The sequence below is a fragment of the Globicephala melas genome, chromosome 2, assembly GCF_963455315.2.
Source record: "Globicephala melas chromosome 2, mGloMel1.2, whole genome shotgun sequence".
Classification (NCBI taxonomy): domain Eukaryota; kingdom Metazoa; phylum Chordata; class Mammalia; order Artiodactyla; family Delphinidae; genus Globicephala; species Globicephala melas.
In genome coordinates this window covers 59973213-59992774 of record NC_083315.2, presented here as the reverse complement: position 1 = coordinate 59992774, position 19562 = coordinate 59973213, and the positions used below count along the sequence as shown (strand labels likewise).

Below are 19562 nucleotides of genomic sequence, written 5' to 3'. Positions count from 1 at the left end.
GCTCCTGGGACTGGCATGGGAGGTTATTTTCCCCAGTTTACAGATTTGGAAGCTGAGGCTCTGATTGTTGGTACCAGACTCCCATTTCTGGGTCTCTTCCTCGACGTTCTCGCTTTGCTCTTGTACCCGTGCCTGCCGACCACCTGATCTGGCCCTGTCCCTGGAACTCAGCACCTCGGACAGCTCCTGCAAGGCGAGGGGATGGCCAGGCCTTCCTTCTCGCGAGTTCAGGAGGAGCGGCCCTAGAGGAAGCTCGGGAATCTCGCGAGAGTGGCTGCTGCAGGCAGGCCGGCGCGGGCGCGCGAGGAATTGGACCCGAGGCGCGCGCACGCTCGCGCACCCAGTCCCCAGACCCGGAGCCGCTCGCGGCCGGCTCCGCGCCGCATCGTTGGGTGCATAGCAGCGCAGCGCGGCGGCCTTTCCGCAGCCGAGCGACAGCAGCGGGTGAGTCCCGGGCCTAAAGGGCCAGAAAAGGGCTTTGTAGGGAAGTTGGGCGCAGGGCGAGAGGGGGTCACCCCATCTCCAGCTTTGTACACCCTACGCTTCACCTTTGGATGCCGGGGGCAGGTCGAGCTGGAGAGGCGCAGAGTCGAGGTGACCTTACCTGTTGGGGCGGGGGAAGAGAATCTCGGGTGCCCCAGACCCCCCCAACCCCCGCCATCCCCATTCCCGGCTCCCACAGAAGGATCCCAGTCTTGGATGACGTCAGACCCCTGGATTCTGGAGCCTGGGCCTTGGGCCCTCCATACCCCCTCAGCCCCACCTGGCGTTCCCTGGAAACAGGCCTCCTCCTCCTCCTGGGGACGGCGCACGCGGCCTGGGATGGGGGCGTCTGGAGGCGGGGTGACTGTGGCCTCCTTTGGGTCCTTCCTCACAAGAGGCGCCTGCAGGTGGGTGCAGGTTGTACTCCCCACCTCCCAGACTCCGCCTAAGCGAGGCGGCAGACCTTTGGACAGCTCGTCTGAACCGCCTCAGTGTTTCATGGGATGGGTGCATTGGCTTAAGCCTGTGGGCCGCCAGGGCTTTGGGGTGGTGTGTTGGGGGCGCCAGAAGAAGCTCATTCCAACGCTGACAGGAGTCAGTCACGAGGATTGGGGTGAGATGTTTGGGAACCCGTCTCTGCCCCTGCCTCTGGAAGCTCGTGATCCAAAGGTTGGAAAAACCAAGTATAGTCTGGACTGAGAATACACTATCTCAGGCAGTTCAAACCGGCAATGCCCCAGCTCCAGGATAAGGAGTTGAGGGAGGGCTGGGCAGACTTTCCCGTGGACACTAGGAGCACAAGGAGAAAGGGAGGCAAGAGGCAGTGAATAGGAGGCTTCTTGGAGGCAGTGAGATTGGGATGAGAGGAGAGGTAACAGAGGGCATTTTCGGGGAATAGTCTGGGCAATGGCGTAGAGGTGGGAATTAAGCATAGCTGTTGGGGAGCCTGGCCTGTGAGTCCAGCCATGTGACTGTGCGCATGGGGTGGAGAAGTCTGGAGAATTTTGCAGCCTGTGCCCTAACTGTTCTGCCTCCAAGGGGCAGGCCTCTGAGACAGGGAAATGGTTCTTGCAGGGGCATGACTGGCAGAGAGATTTTGTCTGGGGCTGCACAGATCGTGTTAGTTGAGATTTGATCTGGATTTGATGAGCCTGAGTTGCTGAGAGAGGATTGACTGGTCATGGGCCACAGAAAGAGGGTCTTAGGTCTAGCAAACCCATGGAGAGTTAGCAGTGTCCTGGGAGGGGAGCTCTGGTTAGGGGCCTTGGGCTCTGTTCCTGTTTCTTTAACCCTTTCTCTGGTGGGCTGGCTGGCCACCTCTTAACAAATTGATTCCTCTCTCTGGGTATCTCTTTGCCAGCACCTTTCTCTAGGGATGAAATAATAGGACTAAGTACCGACCTCCCTTGAGGAAGCTGCTTGTTCTAGTTTAGAGCGTCCTTCTCAGTTCTTCTACCTCTTCCTTTTCCTTTTCTCCCCCCTCCCTCTGCCTTCCTCTCCCTGTCCCTGCCCCCTCCCCACAGCAGTTCCTCTACAGGCCGCACTTCCTTCCTTGCTGACAGCCCGGAGTCTCTGAATGTCTCCTGGAGGAAGTGTGGTACAGCAGGGTTCACGGAAGCTGTGGGCTTAGCCTGACTTGGGGAGGGCATCAGTTGCTCCACTCCTACCCCGGGAGGATGTCCAAGGCTTAAGGAAGAACATGATTGACCATTCTCTGTGCCCTGCCCTGTGCTGGGTCCCTCCTGGAAGCCCCATCCATGACGGACCAAGGGAGAGATTGGATGAGAATGAGTGAGCACTTGGTGCCCAATAACTGGTTCAGAATTTAAGCAGTGGGAGGCACAGCAGGGATGTCTGGAAGGGCTTCCCAGAAGAGGTGGGATGTGAGAAAAATAGAAGGACTCAGAGGCGCTGATGGGGCTCTGGTTTAGGGTCAATGGAAGCAGACGGGATGGCTTCATATGATCTGCATGAAGCTGGGTTGTGTGGGAAGCAGGTCAGCCTGTGGTAGAGAAGCAAAACGTGGTGGGTTGGAGGTTTGTAGCTGATTGACACAAGGTTTTGATTGCCAAACACAGGATCAGTAGGGGCTACTGAAGAGTCATCATAGGACGGTGATAGCAATGCTAGGAGTGTACTGTTCTCTGAGGAATATTCATAGTTTGGGGACATCAGGGCTGGAGATATGGGATTGGGTGTGGGATAAGGAGACCAGAGGTAGAGCAAGAGGGGAAAACTTCCATCTTAGCAGATAGGCTCTGGGCAGACAGCAAGAAAATGACCATTTCTATGCCAAGGATGGGGGCTCATCCCATCCTTGGCATAGAAGGATGGGGAGGAGGGAGGGCTGGTGAGCAGGGAGTCCTGGAACTAAGCCCAGGTCCCTATCCTGATCTGAGGCCAGACTTGACTCCCTTCTCTCTGCCATGGACCTTACTCTCTTTACTGTGGGACCTTCTGCCCTCCCAACTTCACAGTTAGAAATGGAATAAATTATAGTCTGTTTTTTTTGAACAAAATTCAGTTAGTATTTGCTGTCTTATTGATAACTAAGGAGGTGCTTCCTTAGGCCTACATCTCTGGGGGGATATGTAACACCCCCAATGCCTCCCAGCGTTATGAAAGACTCTCAGTTGAGGGCTAAATTGCTACTTCTCCCATTTTTCAGTTTAAGAACTTTGGTTTGCAGAGGCCAGTCATTGCTGCTCCCCTCTCCCCCAACACAAGTATAAAGAGCAGAGAGCCTGGAACCTTCCATTTTTGTGACCTCAGCCTCCTGTAGCCCTCCCAAGCCTAAATTCTCTCTGGGCTAACCATGTACAAACAAGGCAGCCTTGCTCTGTGCTCTGGCCCTGAGTGCTGGCTTTCCCACCATCCATACTTTGCTACACTGACTTCTCTGTAACCATGGGCACACCTTTGGGAGACAGCCTGGGACCAGATGGGGGTCAGATTGGAGCCAGGGTTAGAGCCTCCTTCCTTGAGGCTCTTACAATCTAGTTATTGCCCACTCTCCCCCTGCCTCTCTTCTTTGTTTCCCTGGAGGACATTAGTGCTGGACCATAGTCTCCCTTTCCACATCCCATTGTCACATGGAGGGCAGTGCCTCCTTTGGCCACCCTTTCTACTAGCTACACCTGAGTCTGGTCATCATTGGCATGTGGCCACCTCCAAAATCTTAAACTCCAGTATCATTCTCTGACCACAGTCCAATTCTGCTTTACCTACTTTGGGACCTCAAGGAGACCTCAAGTTCTCTGACACCTCCATTTTCTCTATCTCATGAGCATGACACCTTCTGTGTCCTTCCTGGACTCCATGGTCCAGGATTTTAACCATCCTCTGGCTCATACCTTCAATGACCATGCCACTTTGCCTGTGTGTCCCACCCCAGCAGCAGATCCCCCAATTCTGGATTCCACACTCAGAAGCTTCTGGTGGCCATCACATACCAGGGCAGTCTGGTTCTGCTTCCGTGGAGGGTCTCCAGCCTCAGCTGTCCCTCCATCACTTCTAGAAACCCCTTTCCTCTTCCCATCAGCTCTCCATTCTATTCTATGGGAGGAGTATTCCAAACTTGGACTATTATCCCAAAGCCCTTTACTCATGGAGAGGGTTAGTTGGGGGGGGGGGTTGTATGTAGGAGTTGGAACCACACTTATGTTTCTCCACTTCTTGAATCCCAGTAGAAGGAGGGCTCCTAATCTAACATACCAGCTCTGTGCTATGGGTGCTGGCCCTACGTATCTCCTGAGATACCAGTGTCTGTCAGCTCTTTCCCCCTCTACAGTATCTTCAGCCTCTCCACCGTTTTCCTTAATAATACCTTCCTCCTGGCTTATATATATGCTCAAGTCTCCTATCTGGAAAATCCTTTCTAACTGTATGTCTTCCTCTAGCTGCTACTGTTTTAAACCTATGGGTTTGTCTCGCTAGAAAAGTGATATATGACTGTTGCAGAAATTTTAGAAAATAAAGATAAAAGAAAGACAACAAATAACTTGTAATGTCACTATCAAGAGATCGCTACTAGTAATCCTTTATGGTGTTTCTTTGTTGACACTAATATCCTGTATATTATATTAAAGTCTCAGCTGAGTTTTTTGATTTAAAAAAAATTTTTTTTAGGTCTTTATTTAATTTGTTACAATATTGCTTCTGTTTTTTAAGTTTTGGTTTTTTGGCTGCGAGGCATGTGGGATCTTAGCTCCCCGACCAGGGATCAGACCCACACCCCCTGCATTGGAAGGTGCAGTCTTAACCACTGGACCGCCAGGGGTGTCCCTCAGCTGAGTTTTTTGAAAGATTAGTCGGCCTTTTCTTCCTCTCCTCATGTTCCCTCATTTCTGGGCAGCTGGCCTCTACCCCACCACTTCCTGAAGCTGTGACCTCCTAATTGCCAAATCAGCCCATGTCACACCGGACCACTCTGTGGCCACGGACGTTGTTGACCTGGTTGACCAGTCATTAAAAAGGTTGAGATAACCTGTATTCATTGACATTAAACATTTTCATGAGATATTGAGTGGAAAAAAACAGGTTATAAAAGAGCATGTATAAAATGATCTCACTTTTGTCATATATGCTTATGTATACATAAAAACCAAAAACCTAAAGGTCAGACTGTTAAAGGGGTGACCACTGAGAAGGTGGATTTTGGAATAACTTGTATTTTCTACTTTATGCACTTTGATTTTTTTTTTTAACTTGCAGATATTTTTATACATGTTACTAAAAAGCAACGTAATTTCATTTTATTAAAAAAGAAACTTTGAGGTTATATTTTTTAAAAGAAGAGGAAGAATAGAAATCTTCAGTGGCTCGCAAGTCTCAGGATAAAGCTCAAATCCTGCTCATGGCCTTCAAGGCCAGGATGACTGGCCCCTCCCACCTCTCAACCCTATTGTTGCCTTTTCTTCCTTCCTTCCACTTTGAACTTTATCTGTGTGTGCTCTACTTTCTGTTCCTTGAATTCGCCATGCTGTTACTCTCCTGACCTTCCCTTTGCATGTGCTTTCCTGGTTCTTTCCTTTCCTGGCCAACTCTTATTCATCCTCCAGGATTCAGCTCTGATATCGCTTCCTCTATAAAGCCCTCCCTGGCTTTTCCAGGATGGACCAGGGAGGTGCTCCTCTGTGTTCCCACAGCTTTGTGTACTTGCTTTTCTGGAGCACTTCTCAGGCTGTGGTGTAATTGCCCCTTGATTTAGCTGCATCCTCTACGCTTACTACCTCACTTTCAACTCAAACGTGTCTCCCCTATTACAGAGAAAATTGAAGCAGATATGTGGGACGTGCACTGTCCTTTCCAAGGCCTCAAACCTCCCCCATCTGCTTGCGTCATGTTCTCCTTCCCACCTGTTAGGATTGAGGCTTGTCCCACCTCTTTGCACTGGACCTCATGCTTCTCCCCCTTTCAGGGGTTTGCTCCATTAATTAACCTCTGTCTCTATTGTAATTGCAACTCTTCCCTGGATCTTTCACATCTCTAGCTTATTAACATCCTAAACAAACAACCCTCAGACATAGTCCTCCCTGGACCCCATAGCCCACCCAGGTAGTACCCTGTCTCTGTTCTCTTCCAAGGCAGGCTTCTTCAACATGCTGTCTACACCTGCTCTCAGCTTATGTGCTCAACTATGTAATTTGGCTGCTACTACCCACTCCCACCGCTCCCGCCAACTCCCAGCTGCCACGACCACCAAAGTAGTTCTTGTTGGGGTTACAGGTGACTTGCTGTTGCTGAGTGTACTGAACATTTTTCAGTCCAGCCCTTTCCATGCTGGACCTCTCAGTGGCATCTGTCATATTTGTCCACTCTCTACTCCTGGCTTTGGAGACTTCACACTCTCCTGGTTTTCCTCCTGCCTCATCAGCTGCTCCTACTCATTCTTTGCCAGCTCATCCTCTTCTGCCTGACTTTTCTTTTTTTTAAAAAAACAGGTAATACATTTACCTGATTCATAATTCAAAAAGATGTCCTAAATTTCATCAATTCTAAGATGAACATTTTGATATTTCCGAAAACATTTTAATGTCTGTGTCTTTAAAATTTTGGCATCTTATCATTATAAGTTGGTGGCATTTTTTTCTTTCTTTTGTTCAATAAGATAATGATCTATCTTAAAATTGATGGTGTCTTGGATTTGATGGTATAAAGATACATAGTAAAAATTTCCTCCCACCTACTCCCCTACTCCACATGTATTCAGTTCCTCTGGCCCCCAGGAACCACAATTATTTTTTTCTTGATGTCCTACTAAAGATTCTTTGTGTATATATTGCCAAATGCAACTGTGTATATCCCCCTCCTGACTTAAAAGTATTTATTTATTTTTAAAATTTTATTTTATTATTTTTTAAAATATTTATTTATTTATTTATTTGGTAGCACCAGGTCTTAGCTGCGGCTCGCCAGCTCCTTAGTTGCAGCACATGGGCTCCTTAGTTACTGCAGGTGGGCTCCTTAGTTATAGCTCCAGGCTTCTTAGTTGTGGCATGCAAACTCTTAGTTGCAGCATGCCTGTGGGATCTAGTTCCCCGACCAGGGATTGAACCCAGGCCCCCTGCATTGGGAGCGCCAAGTCTTATCCACTGCGCCACCAGGTCCCTTTATTTATTTTTATGAAGTATAATTGACATACATTACTTTCAAGTGTACAACATAATGATATTTATACAACATAATATTTGTATATATTGTGAAATGATCACCACAGTAAGGCTAGTTAACATCCACTGCCACACATAGTTACAGAATTTCTTTTCCTTGTAATGAGAACTTTTAAGATTTACTCTCTTAGCAACTTTCAAATATGCAGTACAGTGTTATTAACTGTAGTCACCATGCTGTACCTTACATCCCTGTGATTTATTTATTTAGAACTGGAAGTCTGTACCTTTTGACCCCCTTCACCCATTTCACTCACCCCTCAGCCCCCGCCTCTGGAAACCACCAATCTCTTCTCTGTGGATGAGCTTGGTTTTTTGTTTGTTTGCTTTTTAAAATTTTATTTTGTTTTAGATTCCACAAATAAGTGAGGTCATACAGTATTTGTCTTTCCTTGTCTGACTTATTTCACTTAGCATAATGCTCTCAAGGTCCATTCATGTTGTCACAAACGGCAAGATTTCATTCACCAACCTTTGGTATCTCATCCTTCTTATAACAGCCATTCTGACACGTGTGAGGTGATATCTCATTGTGGTTTTGATTTGCCTTTCCCTGATGATTAGTGATGTTGAGCATCTTTTCATGTATTGATACCCGTTGGCCATCTGTATGTCTATTTCCCCAACTTTTTATTTTGAAAAATTTCAAAGCTACAAAAAGTTTAAAGAACAGTGCAATGAATGCCTGTACTAGGGTACTTCACCTAGATTCAGCAGCTGTTAACATTTTGTGACATTTGCTTTGTCTATCAATATTTCTGATTTTTTTTTTTTTTTTTTTTTTTTTTTGGCCGTGCCGCGTGGCTTGAGGGATCTTAGCTCCCCGACCAGGGATTGAACCTGGGCCCACAGCAGTGAAAGCGCCGAGTCCTAACCACTGGACCACCAGGGAATTCCCTATCTTATTTTTTTGCAGAACCATTTGAAAGTAAGTAGCAGACAAGACACTGTATTCCTAAATATGTCAGCATGTTATCTCCTAAGAACAAAGATATTCTCCTATGTAACCACAACACCTAAGAAATTTAACATTGAACAATGATATCTACTGTTCAGTCTATATTCAAATTTCTCTACTTGTCCTAAAAATGTCCTTTATAGCTGTGATTTAAAAATCCAGGACCAGTCATTGCAGTTGGTTGCATGTCTCTTTAGTCTCCTTTAATTTAGATGAGTCCCTTTACCAATTTTTATCTTTCACGACATTAACGTTTATCTTGGAGAATTTCCCACAGTCTGGATTTGTCAGATTCTTTTTCTTAATAATTATTTTCAGATTAAAGATTTTGGCAATAATACTGCATTGATGATCTTATGTCCTTCTGTGTGTATCACATCATGAGGCACATAATGTCCTTTTGTCCCATCATCAGAAATGCTAAGTTTGGTCACTTGGTCTGCCAGATCCTCTCATTATAGAAGTACCTTTTCTCTCTTGTGATGAATAAATAATCTGGGGGGGTGACAGACTGTGTGACTCCCCTCTTCCCTAACCACCTTCCACCCAGTGGTTTAAGCAGCCATTGATAATCCTTCCCTGTATCAGTTCTGACATAGGGGTTGCAAAATAATGATTTAAAAAATTATGTCATTCCTTCTATATTAGAACTTTTCTTTCCCGCCTCCCTTTCTTTTGTGTATTATAGTTCACTTATGCATTCTTTTCAGTGTGTTATGATCCATTACTGACATTACTCATATTTTTTCTCCAGCTTTTTATTTTGAAAACTTTAAAGTTGAAAGAATACAAGGGACACTCATATAACTTCACTCAGATTCACCAATTGTTAGCATTTGCCACATTTGCTTTGATTCTGTCTATATCTATCCATTCATTATTTCTTATTTTTCTGAACTATTTGAAGCAAGTTTCAGATATCACGATACTTTATCCCTAAGCACTTGAGCACATATTTCCTAAGAAAAAGGACATTTTCCTACATAACCTCAATACCATTATCACACCCAAGAAATGTAACATAGACATAATAATATTATCTAGAGTCTATATTCAAGTTTCCTCTGATATCCCAGTGTTTCCCTCTTGAACCAGGATTCAGTCAAGGTTGACACATCAGTTTTTGTTGCCATGTAGCTTTTTTTTTTTTTTTTAATATTTTATTTATTTATTTGGCTGCACCAGGTCTTAGTTGCGGCACACAGAATCTTTAGTTGCAGTGCTTGGGCTCTTTAGTTGTGACATGTGAACTCTTAGTTGCGGCATGCATGTGGGATCTAGTTCCCTGACCAGGGATCGAACCTGGGTCCCCTGCACTGGGAGTGCAGAGTCTTATCCACTAGACCAGGGGTCCCCAACCCCCCTCCCCCATCAGTCTGCAAGCCAAGGCCTGTTAGGAGCTGGGCCGCACAGTGAGAGAGCGAAGATTCATCTGCCACTCCCCATCGCTTGCATTACCGCCTGAACCACCCCCACCCCCCCACCCCTGCACCGTGCATGGAAAAATTGTCTTCCGCGAAACTGGTCCCTGGTGCCAGAAAGGTCAGGGACCGCTGCACTAGACCACCAGGGAATTCCCCAACAATCTTTCATCCAGTGAAAGATTTAGCAGCCACTGAGGATCCTTGTCTGAATCAGCTATTACATTCATGATTGCAAAATTAGGAGATTTTCTAATTCTGTCACTCCTACACTTAGTGCTAGCATTCTTCTGAAAAGAATAGCTTGCTTTCTTCCTTCCTCCCTCTTCTTTTTAAAAATAAGAGTGTCACTTTGGACTCATGGATTATTTTTTAATAATGTTATATTACTGTCATTATTTTTGATGCTCTTAATTCTCCCAAATTTGGCTGTTGGTAGCTCCTTCAAGCTGGTGTCCTCTTAACACCAATTAGTTGAATTCCTTCTTGCTTCTGGCACCACAAGATGTTTTAGGCTAACGTTGTATTTCCTTGTCCTGGCTTGGGACCAGCCACATATTTTTAAAGTCATGAGTTCATATTGATGCCTCCAATTCAAATCCAACATCACAGGACTCTGTCTTACCTTCCTATATTCCATATTCTGTCTCCATACCTAACACTGAGAACCCAGGTTCCAACAACATGAACACATTCTCTCATATACTGTCTGCTACAGTTCACATGACAGAGTTTCAGAATCATCACACTAGTACCAACAGTAACAGTAAACCCGCTAAGATTTCAGATTTCTTTCCAGTTGTTTTTGCTCTTGAGATATATCCCTCTAAGAGAACACAGAGTACTGAGATGAAGTCACTTGGCCAATTCTTTTTCCTGTGTGATTGTGTTATCAATTCACAGTATAGATAGCTTCATTTGGTTTTGTTTATTTCAATTTTAATGGTCCTCTCCAATTTCTTTTTTGTTTGTTTCTGTTTTTGGCAGCATTTCAAGGCCTGTGGGTTCTTAGTTCACAGACCAAGGATCAAACCCAGCCCTGTGAGTGAAAGTGCCAAGTCCTAACCACTGGACCACCAGGGAATTCCCTGCTTTTTTTACTTAACAGTATATCCTGGAAATCATTCCATAGCAGTTCATAGAGATCATCTTCATTCTTTTTTACATCTATATATTACTCCATTGACTGATGTACCATAGTCTATTCAAACAGTTGCATTTAGGTCGTTTCTAACATTTTGCTATTGTAAAATAGTGTCATGTTGAATAACATGTATTTGTTGTTTCTTACTTGTGGGTAAATAACTAGAAGTAGGATTCTGGGGATAAAAGCAAAATATATTTTTATTCTCCTCTCCCCTCCTTTTTTTTCTTTTTTTCAATATGAAAGGTAGCATAAACTATTCTATGTCTTGCATTTTTTCAACTACTTGTAATTGTGGAGTTCTTTCCATATCAGTATTTTTTTTTTAATTTTTTGACAGATTTTATTTATTTATTTATCTATTTATTTATTTATTTATTTTTGGCTGCATTGGGTCTTTGTTGCTGCTCTGTGAGGTGGGAGCTGCTTCCGGTTCATTCCACCATGGAAATGTGAGATGAGTCCTGCTCCAGGGAGTTTCCAGCCTGGCTGGGACTAAGAGAAGGACTAGGTTGGGTGAGCCATGATGTTCAACCTTCTCTGGCTCTTTTTCCTTCCAGTTCAGGACAAAGAGGAGTGGACAGGCCTCTGGGCCGGCTGGTGCCATCATGTCAGGTAAGGAGAGGGTGGGCCACTTGGGTAGGATGTAACAGTGAACTTAGGGTAGGGGTCCCTTTACGCCCCCTAGTTTTTGAAGGTCAGGTTCTTTCTGTCCTCTTGCCCCTGGATTGCCCCTGGTTCCCCACTGAGGCCTATTTATCCAAGACCCTCACTGTCTAGCCCTCTGTCAGACCTCTGACCCTGGGGACCAGGGGTAGCGCATCCTGATGCTCTGGTCCTACCGTCTGTCTGACTGATAAGTGGCATGGGTGTCTCAGTCTCCATCCTCTCTGTCACCATTACTCTCTAATACTCTGAGACATTTTCATTCTGGTTTCTGAGTTGGCTGGTTTCCAAAGGCTCAGAGCTGGAGGGACCTGTAGGGACTATCGAGTTTGACCCCCACCCCACTGGATAAACTGAGGTCTGGAGAGGGGTAGTGACTCACCCAAGAGCATAAGTGTTGGAGTGGAGGCTAGATAGAACCCACGTACCCAGACTCACCATGCTGCTTCCTCTACCCAGAACTGGTCCCCCACTGAAGAGGGTGCTGCACCCCTGATGGACAGTGTTTATTGTTTTTATTCTTCTGAGAGACAGTGACACTGCCTCAGGGCTACTTTGGGAGACCTGAGGCAGTGGGGATAGCTGGGTGGGGATAGCAAAGTGGCCAAGAGGGCAGCCCAGGCCAGGGAAAGAGTGATCATATTGGATCATCAGGGAGGGGAACATTCAGGGTGATACCATATGATGTGCCTCGCCCACAGAGAAAGTGAACAACTTCCCACCATTGCCCAAATTCATCCCGCTAAAGCCGTGTTTCTACCAAGACTTTGAGGCGGATATCCCTCCTCAGCATCTCAGCATGACCAAGCGCCTCTACTACCTCTGGATGCGTGAGTGCTGTGGGATGGGGGTGGGCCATAGCTGGGGAATGGGGGAGGGGGAAGGCTGGCGGGTGCTGGGCATTGGGACAGGGTCCCCACAGGCTCGGTGCCCTTCAGCCTCACTTGCAGCATCTGTGTGGGCCAGTAAGCCTTTCCCTGCCTGACTCCTGCAGGCTCCTCTCCTGGGCCGACTCCCCAGCTGGGCCTCAGTTTCCCTCAACCTCCCATCTAGGCCTCTCCCCATCTCCCAATCACAGAGCAGCCGGGTGGGGGGTCTCTGTCTGCGGTGTAATTCCTCATTTCTTCCTCTCCTTCTCCTTTTCACTGGAGTAGTTTTCCAGGGAACCTCTGATGACTGCCTCAGGTTTCTGGATTTGGAGAGGAATCCTCCCCTCAAAGCCACATTTTTCTTGCTTTCTCTGGAAAATTGCTCAAAAAGAACATTCAGCTGGGATTTAGGAGATATGGGAGGAGGCTGGGCTGGTCACTCCACTTCCCAAGTGGCAGGTTCCTCATTTATAGGAAAGAGGGTATTGTCTCAGTGATTGCTGTGGTTCCACGTAGCTCTGCGTTGAGTCTAGAGTTTTAATGTTCTAAGATTTTGAGGTTGAGAGTTTAAAAGCCCCAGTTTCTCATGGTCTGTGGCAGTAGAATAATTACGGCCGGGGCACTAGATCAAGTGAGCTGGAGAGAGGTGGGACTGGGAAGAGAGATGTAAACCAATATAAAAGCAGTTTAATGTCTGTTCTATGTAAAGAGCAAATAAAATCAGTGAGAACACCAAGGTTCCAGGAAATCTGGGGGCAATAAACAGGGATGGAGGAAATACAGCTGAAACTCACAGAAAGAAATGCTTACCCTCATGGTGAGGGGCCCTGAGAAGGGTGTACCTTCACAGGTGACAGCGTTGTCAGGCCAGACTTGGGGAGCACTGGCCCTGGGCTCTGGGAACTCTGCCCCTGAGAAGATCTCATCCAGGAGCTGGATTTAAGGGCTATAAATATCTTCCTAAGTCCTCACTAGGTGCCCGCCAGATGCTGTGTTCCCAAGGAAGTGTATATAACCCTTGAGATGCTTCAGGGTTCTATTCAGAAGCCAGGACCATAGATACCTGGCTGTTTGAGGCCAAGATTAAGCCTGCCTTCCTTTATTTATTCAGTAAGTCTTTGTGGGGCCTTAAATGGACTCAGTCTAATGTTCGAGGAAAGGAGCACCCTTATGTCAGATGACCTGGGTGTGTGTGAGGGACAGCATCAGATGAGGAGACTTGAGGTCCCTGCTGGCTGTGACTCAAGGATACAGTGATTCCAAGGTTTAGCTAGATTATGTGGGCACAGAGGAGGGGGAGCCTGGGTGTCACTCTCGGGGAGCTTCTAGTTTGGTTGGTGGGCTGGGATTTGTACTTGGGGAAGCATGAGAGCGCCCAAGTCTTCAGGAGGTCAGAGGGATGGGAGATAAATAAGGCTGCAGTAGTGAAAGAAGGCTTCTTGGAGGAGGTGGCATAATAATTGTCTAAGAAATGGATTAAAGAAAGACAGATCCCAGCCACGCTGCCTGCCCCATTTAAGTGTGGAGCGGATGGTACAATGGCTTAAAGAGATGTTACCTTTTACTTTCCCCTTTTCATGCCCTACCTTGCAAGAGAAGATGGAAGATGGGTTTCCTGTGCCTTGGGCTTGGTGATTGCTGTGGGTCTGGGATGGCCAGGGGCTGAGGCCATTCTTATAAGGAGAAATTCTTATCAGGAGAAGAGCATTTCTCCCAGGCTGAGGCTTTGGGGCCCTTCAACAGGGCTTGCTGGGCTGAGGCTCTGAGTTCCTGATCTGGAGACGCTTTGTTCTCTGGATTTCTCAGATCCCCAGGAACGGGTGTGGGAGAGGGTTGGTCTGAGCTCCCAGTTTTCTTTCTCACAGTCTGTACTCCCTGTGTGTGTGTATGTATACGTGTGTCTTGTGTATCTGTGTGTGTGTATTCACCGATGTGACTTGTGGGTGTGAATCTGTACAAATGTGGTTTGCATGTGTTTGTATGTGTCTTCATCTTTCTGTGCTTGTGCTGTTTGCCTGTGTTTGACTGTGGGTCTGTGTTGAGTTGTGGGGGATGTGTGTGTGTCTGGGTGCTCATATATTTCTGCATGGGCCTTGGTGTCTGTGTGTGTGTCTGGTGTCTGTCTCTGTGTGTGCATGTGCTCCTGGGTCTGCAGTGAATAGCGTAACGCTGGCCGTGAACCTGGTGGGCTGTCTCGCGTGGCTGATCGGAGGCGGGGGAGCTACCAACTTTGGCCTCGCCTTTCTCTGGCTCATCCTCTTCACACCCTGCTCCTACGTCTGCTGGTTTCGGCCCATTTACAAGGCCTTCAAGTAAGTGATGGGTGCTGAACTCCAGCTCCTAACCCTGTCTCTTTGCCCATCTCCACTGTCTCTTCTCTACATATTTTTAATTTTAATTTTTTTTTTTTTTTGCCATCCTGCAAACTCATTTTCCCTTTGTTTACCCTCAGCTCAGACTGCCAGGTAGGATTTAGGCTTCCTGGGAGCTCTAGGCTGGGGTGAGAGGGCTGGAAGTTAGAACCTTTCTCTTAGTTCCTTCCTTCCTCACTCTACCCTTGGGTGGGGGCAACATAGAAACCGGGCCTGTTCTTGTTTTCCCTCCCCCAGGCAGCTAGCTGCATGATAAGTTTTGCCAATGGGGCCACCTGTCTTGACGGAGCTGTCCATCCTGGTACCCGTGGGGCTAGCTGATTTGGCGCCAAGTGGACCATCTATCCACGTGCCAATGGAACAAGCCATCCATGTGCCACTGACACTATGTGCTAATGAGGGCATCCAACTCTGTGCCAAAGGGATTACCCACCCATGTATCAGTAGGGCTAGCTGTCTTAGTGGCAATGGGTGTCTGCCTTGTGTCAAGTGGGATTTGCAATCTTTGTGCCAATGGAGTGTCCCTCTCAGTGCCAGTGTGATCTCAAATATCTTTGCCTATTGGGCCCATCCATGTATGTGCCAATTAGGCTATAATCTTGGTGCCAGTAATGTGTCTGTTCTTGTGCCAATGACACCTTCTATCTTATGGGACCATCCATCCATGTACCTGGATGTCTTGGTGCCAGTAGGGCTGTCCAACCCTTTGACAATAGGTTTGTTTATTTCTGCCACAATGGTCCCATCTATTTCTGTGCCAGTGGGGCCAACCATCCATGTACCAGTGAGTGGTGCATTCATAAGGAGATCTCTCCCTATGTAATGCTGTACACACAGGCCTAACACATGGAAACTTGCAAAGGTCCATGGGTAAACGCTGTCCTATTTTGGCCTCTTAACTAAGGCCTTTAAATGTCTTCTGTCTATTGTGTACCCACTTAAACTTGGAAGGACTTAGAAGTCTTGAAGGCAGGGAAGCCCTGGCCCTCCACCCAGGTGATGGAAGCCATCTCCTCTGTTGCAGGACTGACAGCTCCTTCAGCTTCATGGCATTCTTCTTCACCTTCATGGCCCAGCTGGTCATCAGCATCATCCAGGCTGTGGGCATCCCAGGCTGGGGTGTCTGGTAAGAGACTGGGGTGTCTGGGGCTGACCCAGGGCTAGCAGGGTGGCACCTGGGGTGTGTCCTTTGCTTACTTCTGTGGGCTAAGCTGCCTAGCCTGTGGGAACACCATGAGTTGTTGGAAGTGTGAAAGGATTCAGGATAGTTTATAGTAGACAGAGCCATAGCATCAGAGGGGAATGAGAACCTTGCAATGGTTTTTAGGAGTGCTGAGGGGTATCAAGCGTCATGAGATTAAACTGAGGGAAGGAAGCCTTATGTCTGAGGAGCTTGTTTCCTGAGCCAAGGGTTCTTTCTGAACCACTGACACAGGCCCTTTGCATCCAATGATATCGTCTCTCCCTGTGACAATGAGATGGTCCCTTACTCTAGTGGGGTGGCTCCTGGGTACCCCTCACCATGCAAGGCAGCCCCACAGCTGGCCTATTTCTGCAGCGGCTGGATCGCTACCATTTCCTTCTTCGGAACGAACGTTGGCTCAGCGGTGGTGATGCTCATTCCCACTGTCATGTTCACGGTCATGGCTGTCTTTTCCTTCATTGCCCTCAGCATGGTATGTGGTCACCTCAAGGGTTAGAGGGTGGTGTTGGGAAGGGACTGTGCTCTGTAACAACCCTTCTCCCCAAGTTACAGGAGGACCCAGGGGTCTTCCAAGGGACTCACTCTGGAATGGCTTGGTGGACTTTGCTCCCAGTGCACAGGGCATGGGTGGGAGGACTGGCTTTTACGGTGACTTTTCTCTGGCTCCCATGTCTTTTCTGGATAGGTTGCCTCTTCTCTTTGATTAACCCTTCCTTGTGCTCCTCATTCTACAGGTTCATAAATTCTATCGGGGCAGCGGGGGGAGTTTCAGCAAAGCTCAGGAGGAGTGGACCACGGGGGCATGGAAGAACCCGCACGTGCAGCAGGCGGCCCAGAATGCAGCCATGGGGGCAGCGCAGGGTGCCATGAATCAGCCGCAGACTCAGTATTCTGCCACCCCCAACTACACATACTCCAATGAGATGTGAACGAGCCAAGCCTCCCAGAAGCTGGCTGGGGGCCGGTGGAACGGGGGCTCAAGCCACACGTTGTGGTGACCAAGCAGGGTTCCCCCTTCCCTTTTTCTCCTCCTCCACTTTGTACAAAGAATCAGAGTTATATATATATATACATATATATGTACATCCTCTCCCCCACACCCTTGGATTCACGTGGAGCTGTCCCGTGCGGTGATAGCTGTGTCTGTGTCCCCTTGTGAATAGTGTGCAGTGAAGGTCTCTGTTGTTGTGGTGCTAGATGTATGTTTAGAACTAAACCAGCCCCCCACCCTCCACCAGGCTGCCCCCTCTGACCTTGGCCCAGGGACCCTTCATGGGGCAGAGGGAGGCATAGCAGAAGAGCCTGGCCCCCTCCCAAGGGTTATGAGCTGAAACTGTTTCCACTTTTGGTCTTACTGGGGAGCAGCAGTATTTAGAACTCACGGGGATGGTAGCGGGGAGAGTGGAGACCCGCAGAGGATCTTCTTCTGCTCCTTCTGATCCAGGTCTCTCCCCGCCACCACCCCCAACCTCCTCCTCCCCTCCTCTCTTCCTGCTGTCAGATTCCTGTGGTCCCTTCTCCTGCCCAGGGTCTCTTTCTTCTCTCTGTGGCTTTTCTTTGTCTTCTCCAAGGTTGAGTGTCCCAGTTGTATCTGCTCCTGAGACTGAGCCCCTTCCCAGATCCAGGAAGCAGACAGGGGAGCTGAGCCTTAGCCCTGATGTGGGAGGGCCCACAGCCGGAGATGCGGAGCCCACCTGGGTACCTGAATCCAGGGGATGGAAATGCAAGGCAGCCTCCTCTCTTCCCTGCCTTGCCTTCCCCTCCTTCTCTTCCCAGAGCCCCGTTGAGCCCCGTCTGCCTATGTCCCGGCTGTGGCCTGATTCTCCTGCCCTACCCCTACTGTGTTCTAGGTGGCATCTGCCATCCATAAGGGCAGATTCCACTGCCTTCCCTGAAGAGCTAGGTAGTGTCCAGGCGATTTTCAGGTGTAAAGGTGCAGCTGGAGCAGAGGGTATGTAAATAACTACTGGTCCCTGGGTGTTTTTTGGTTGGCCCAAGCCCACTGGGCAGGTGCTAGGTGTCTCTGAATGACCACTGGATTCCTGGGAGCAATAGCTGTTCTGTTTGGGTCTGATAGAAGGGATAGGCTCAGAGGGCTGGTTCTGGAGGGAAGATCAGAGGAGAAGGCAGGCAGGGCCCGCTGAGAGGGGATCATGCATCCCCCCCACCCCAGCTCACTCTTGGTCATAGGGCAGTTCTGGGCACTTGAGCTCAAGGCCCAGGAAGAAGCACAGGCCCAATCCTATGTGGAAGCACAATGGCTGGAATGTGATTTCAGTTTAGGTCGGGTGGGAGGGGCGATTCTCTGGCTCTTGTTTTTTTTCAAATCAAGATTACTTGCTTCCCTCTGCCTACTAGACTTGATTCTTGGCCCTTCCTCACCCTGTCAGCAACCCCTTTCCTTTCCAGGCCAGTGACTGCAGGCCCGTTGTGTGCCAGACATTGTGAGAATGTTGTTCGTAGAGGCCCTGGCTCTCTCGGAGGCCTGGAGGGGAGTGGGTTCTCACCCAAGGAGCAGCTGCCCATTTTTCACTCACTGCCCCCACCTCCCACCTGGGCTATTTAGCTTGAAAAACCAAACCCCGCCTCGCCACTCTGGGCGGCTCCAGCTTAGAACCCAACACCTGGATTTCCAGGTGCCGTCCTGAGCTTTGAGCGCCAGGTACTTCATTTTCCTATAAGGGGAGCTAGGCCCTCTGGGAAGTTATCTTCCTAATGGTCCCTTAGGCTTGGGCCAGAATGTGATTGGCTCTCTCCTCTACCACTTTCTCTGCAGAAAGCAGTTGTCACAGGCCCTAGTACCTGAAAAGAGACCCTAGGTCTAGGTTCTTCCTCCCGTTTCCTTTCTCCCCTCCCAGACCTCTGGCTCCCTTTCTCTTTGTCTCTCTGGTAACTCCAGGAGGCCTGCTGCCAGCCCAGCATCCTTGACCTGTTGGATGCCACCTCCAGTCGATTTCCTGTCCTACCTGCCCTTTCTCTTTCCTGGCTCAGACCTGTATGGCCATGCCCTGGCTCTGCCCTTAGGAAGACCTGCTACCTGTGTGTGGCCCAGCTTGTCCAGGCCCTGGGATGCTGCATCTCCAGGCAACTATGCACTTTCCTGGGGAGGGAGCCAGTATGAGAAGTGGGGGCTGGGCACAGATACATCTCTGCTGGATGGTCTGGCTTGAGGGTTGGGTGGAAGAAGGCCCAGGTCAGTCTGGAAATCCTCAGGTCTTTGGCCAGCCAGTCACCTGCTTTTGCATTCTGCTGGTGCCCCCTGCCCCTCCTTGTTTCTGGGAGACACAGACCATTCTCCAACTGGCAGTTGACCTGCCTGAGCCAATGTGTCTGTCAGTGGTAACTGAATGAACCATAATAAAGGGGAACATTTGGCCCTCTGTGTCCTGCTGTGTCATGTGTCTTCATGTGGGCCTGTGTGGAGCCTCACCATGGGCTGTAGGCAATGGGGATAGGGTGGTTTGAGTGGGTCTGTCATTCCCAGAGGCCAAAAGTCACACACCTCTGTGTGGTTCTTTCTCTGAGGCAGCCTCGAAATTGCCACAGAGGCCTTCTGCCTGTTAGGAGGAGGAGTTCTGAGTTCCCTGAGGAAGAAGTAGAAGGTTGGATCAGTGGGTGAGAGGTGGTTTGGTTCAGATGGTCACTGTAGGCAGGGGCAGGGGTAGAGCACAGAGGGCCTCACCTCAGCTCTCATTGAAGGAGACTGGCAGCTGATTGAGGACCCAGGGGCCTGTGGATGCTGGAGAATGAAGGAGGCAGGGAGGTGTATCCAAC

The 19562-nt window shown here is 48.5% G+C and overlaps 1 protein-coding gene across 3 annotated transcripts; it reads left to right on the top strand.

The window, feature by feature from the left end:
* Window positions 1–304: 304 nt before the first annotated feature.
* SCAMP5 (secretory carrier membrane protein 5) lies at window positions 305–19170 on the top strand. 3 transcript variants are annotated; one of them, XM_060293987.1, is made up of 9 exons: window positions 305–444; window positions 7974–8082; window positions 10521–10574; window positions 11238–11292; window positions 12045–12173; window positions 14368–14524; window positions 15609–15710; window positions 16143–16260; window positions 16523–19170. In XM_060293987.1, the coding sequence occupies exons 4-9, from the start codon at window positions 11286–11288 to the stop codon at window positions 16715–16717; spliced, it is 708 nt and encodes a 235-aa protein (XP_060149970.1). In that variant the 5' UTR covers window positions 305–444; window positions 7974–8082; window positions 10521–10574; window positions 11238–11285; the 3' UTR covers window positions 16718–19170. The 3 variants fall into 3 exon arrangements, with proteins under 3 accessions (XP_060149970.1, XP_060149969.1, XP_069900978.1); XM_060293986.1 differs by lacking the exon at window positions 10521–10574; XM_070044877.1 differs by lacking the exons at window positions 7974–8082; window positions 10521–10574 and having other exon boundaries at window positions 366–444.
* Window positions 19171–19562: the final 392 nt, after the last annotated feature.

What these genes read in the sequence shown, in the direction of transcription:
- SCAMP5 (XM_060293986.1), top strand. An exon ending in CCTCTACTACCTCTGGATGC is followed by an intron (nt 12,174 to 14,367) that starts GTGAGTGCTGTG and finishes CTGGGTCTGCAG; the next exon opens with TGAATAGCGTAACGCTGGCC. An exon ending in CCTTCATTGCCCTCAGCATG is followed by an intron (nt 16,261 to 16,522) that starts GTATGTGGTCAC and finishes CTCATTCTACAG; the next exon opens with GTTCATAAATTCTATCGGGG.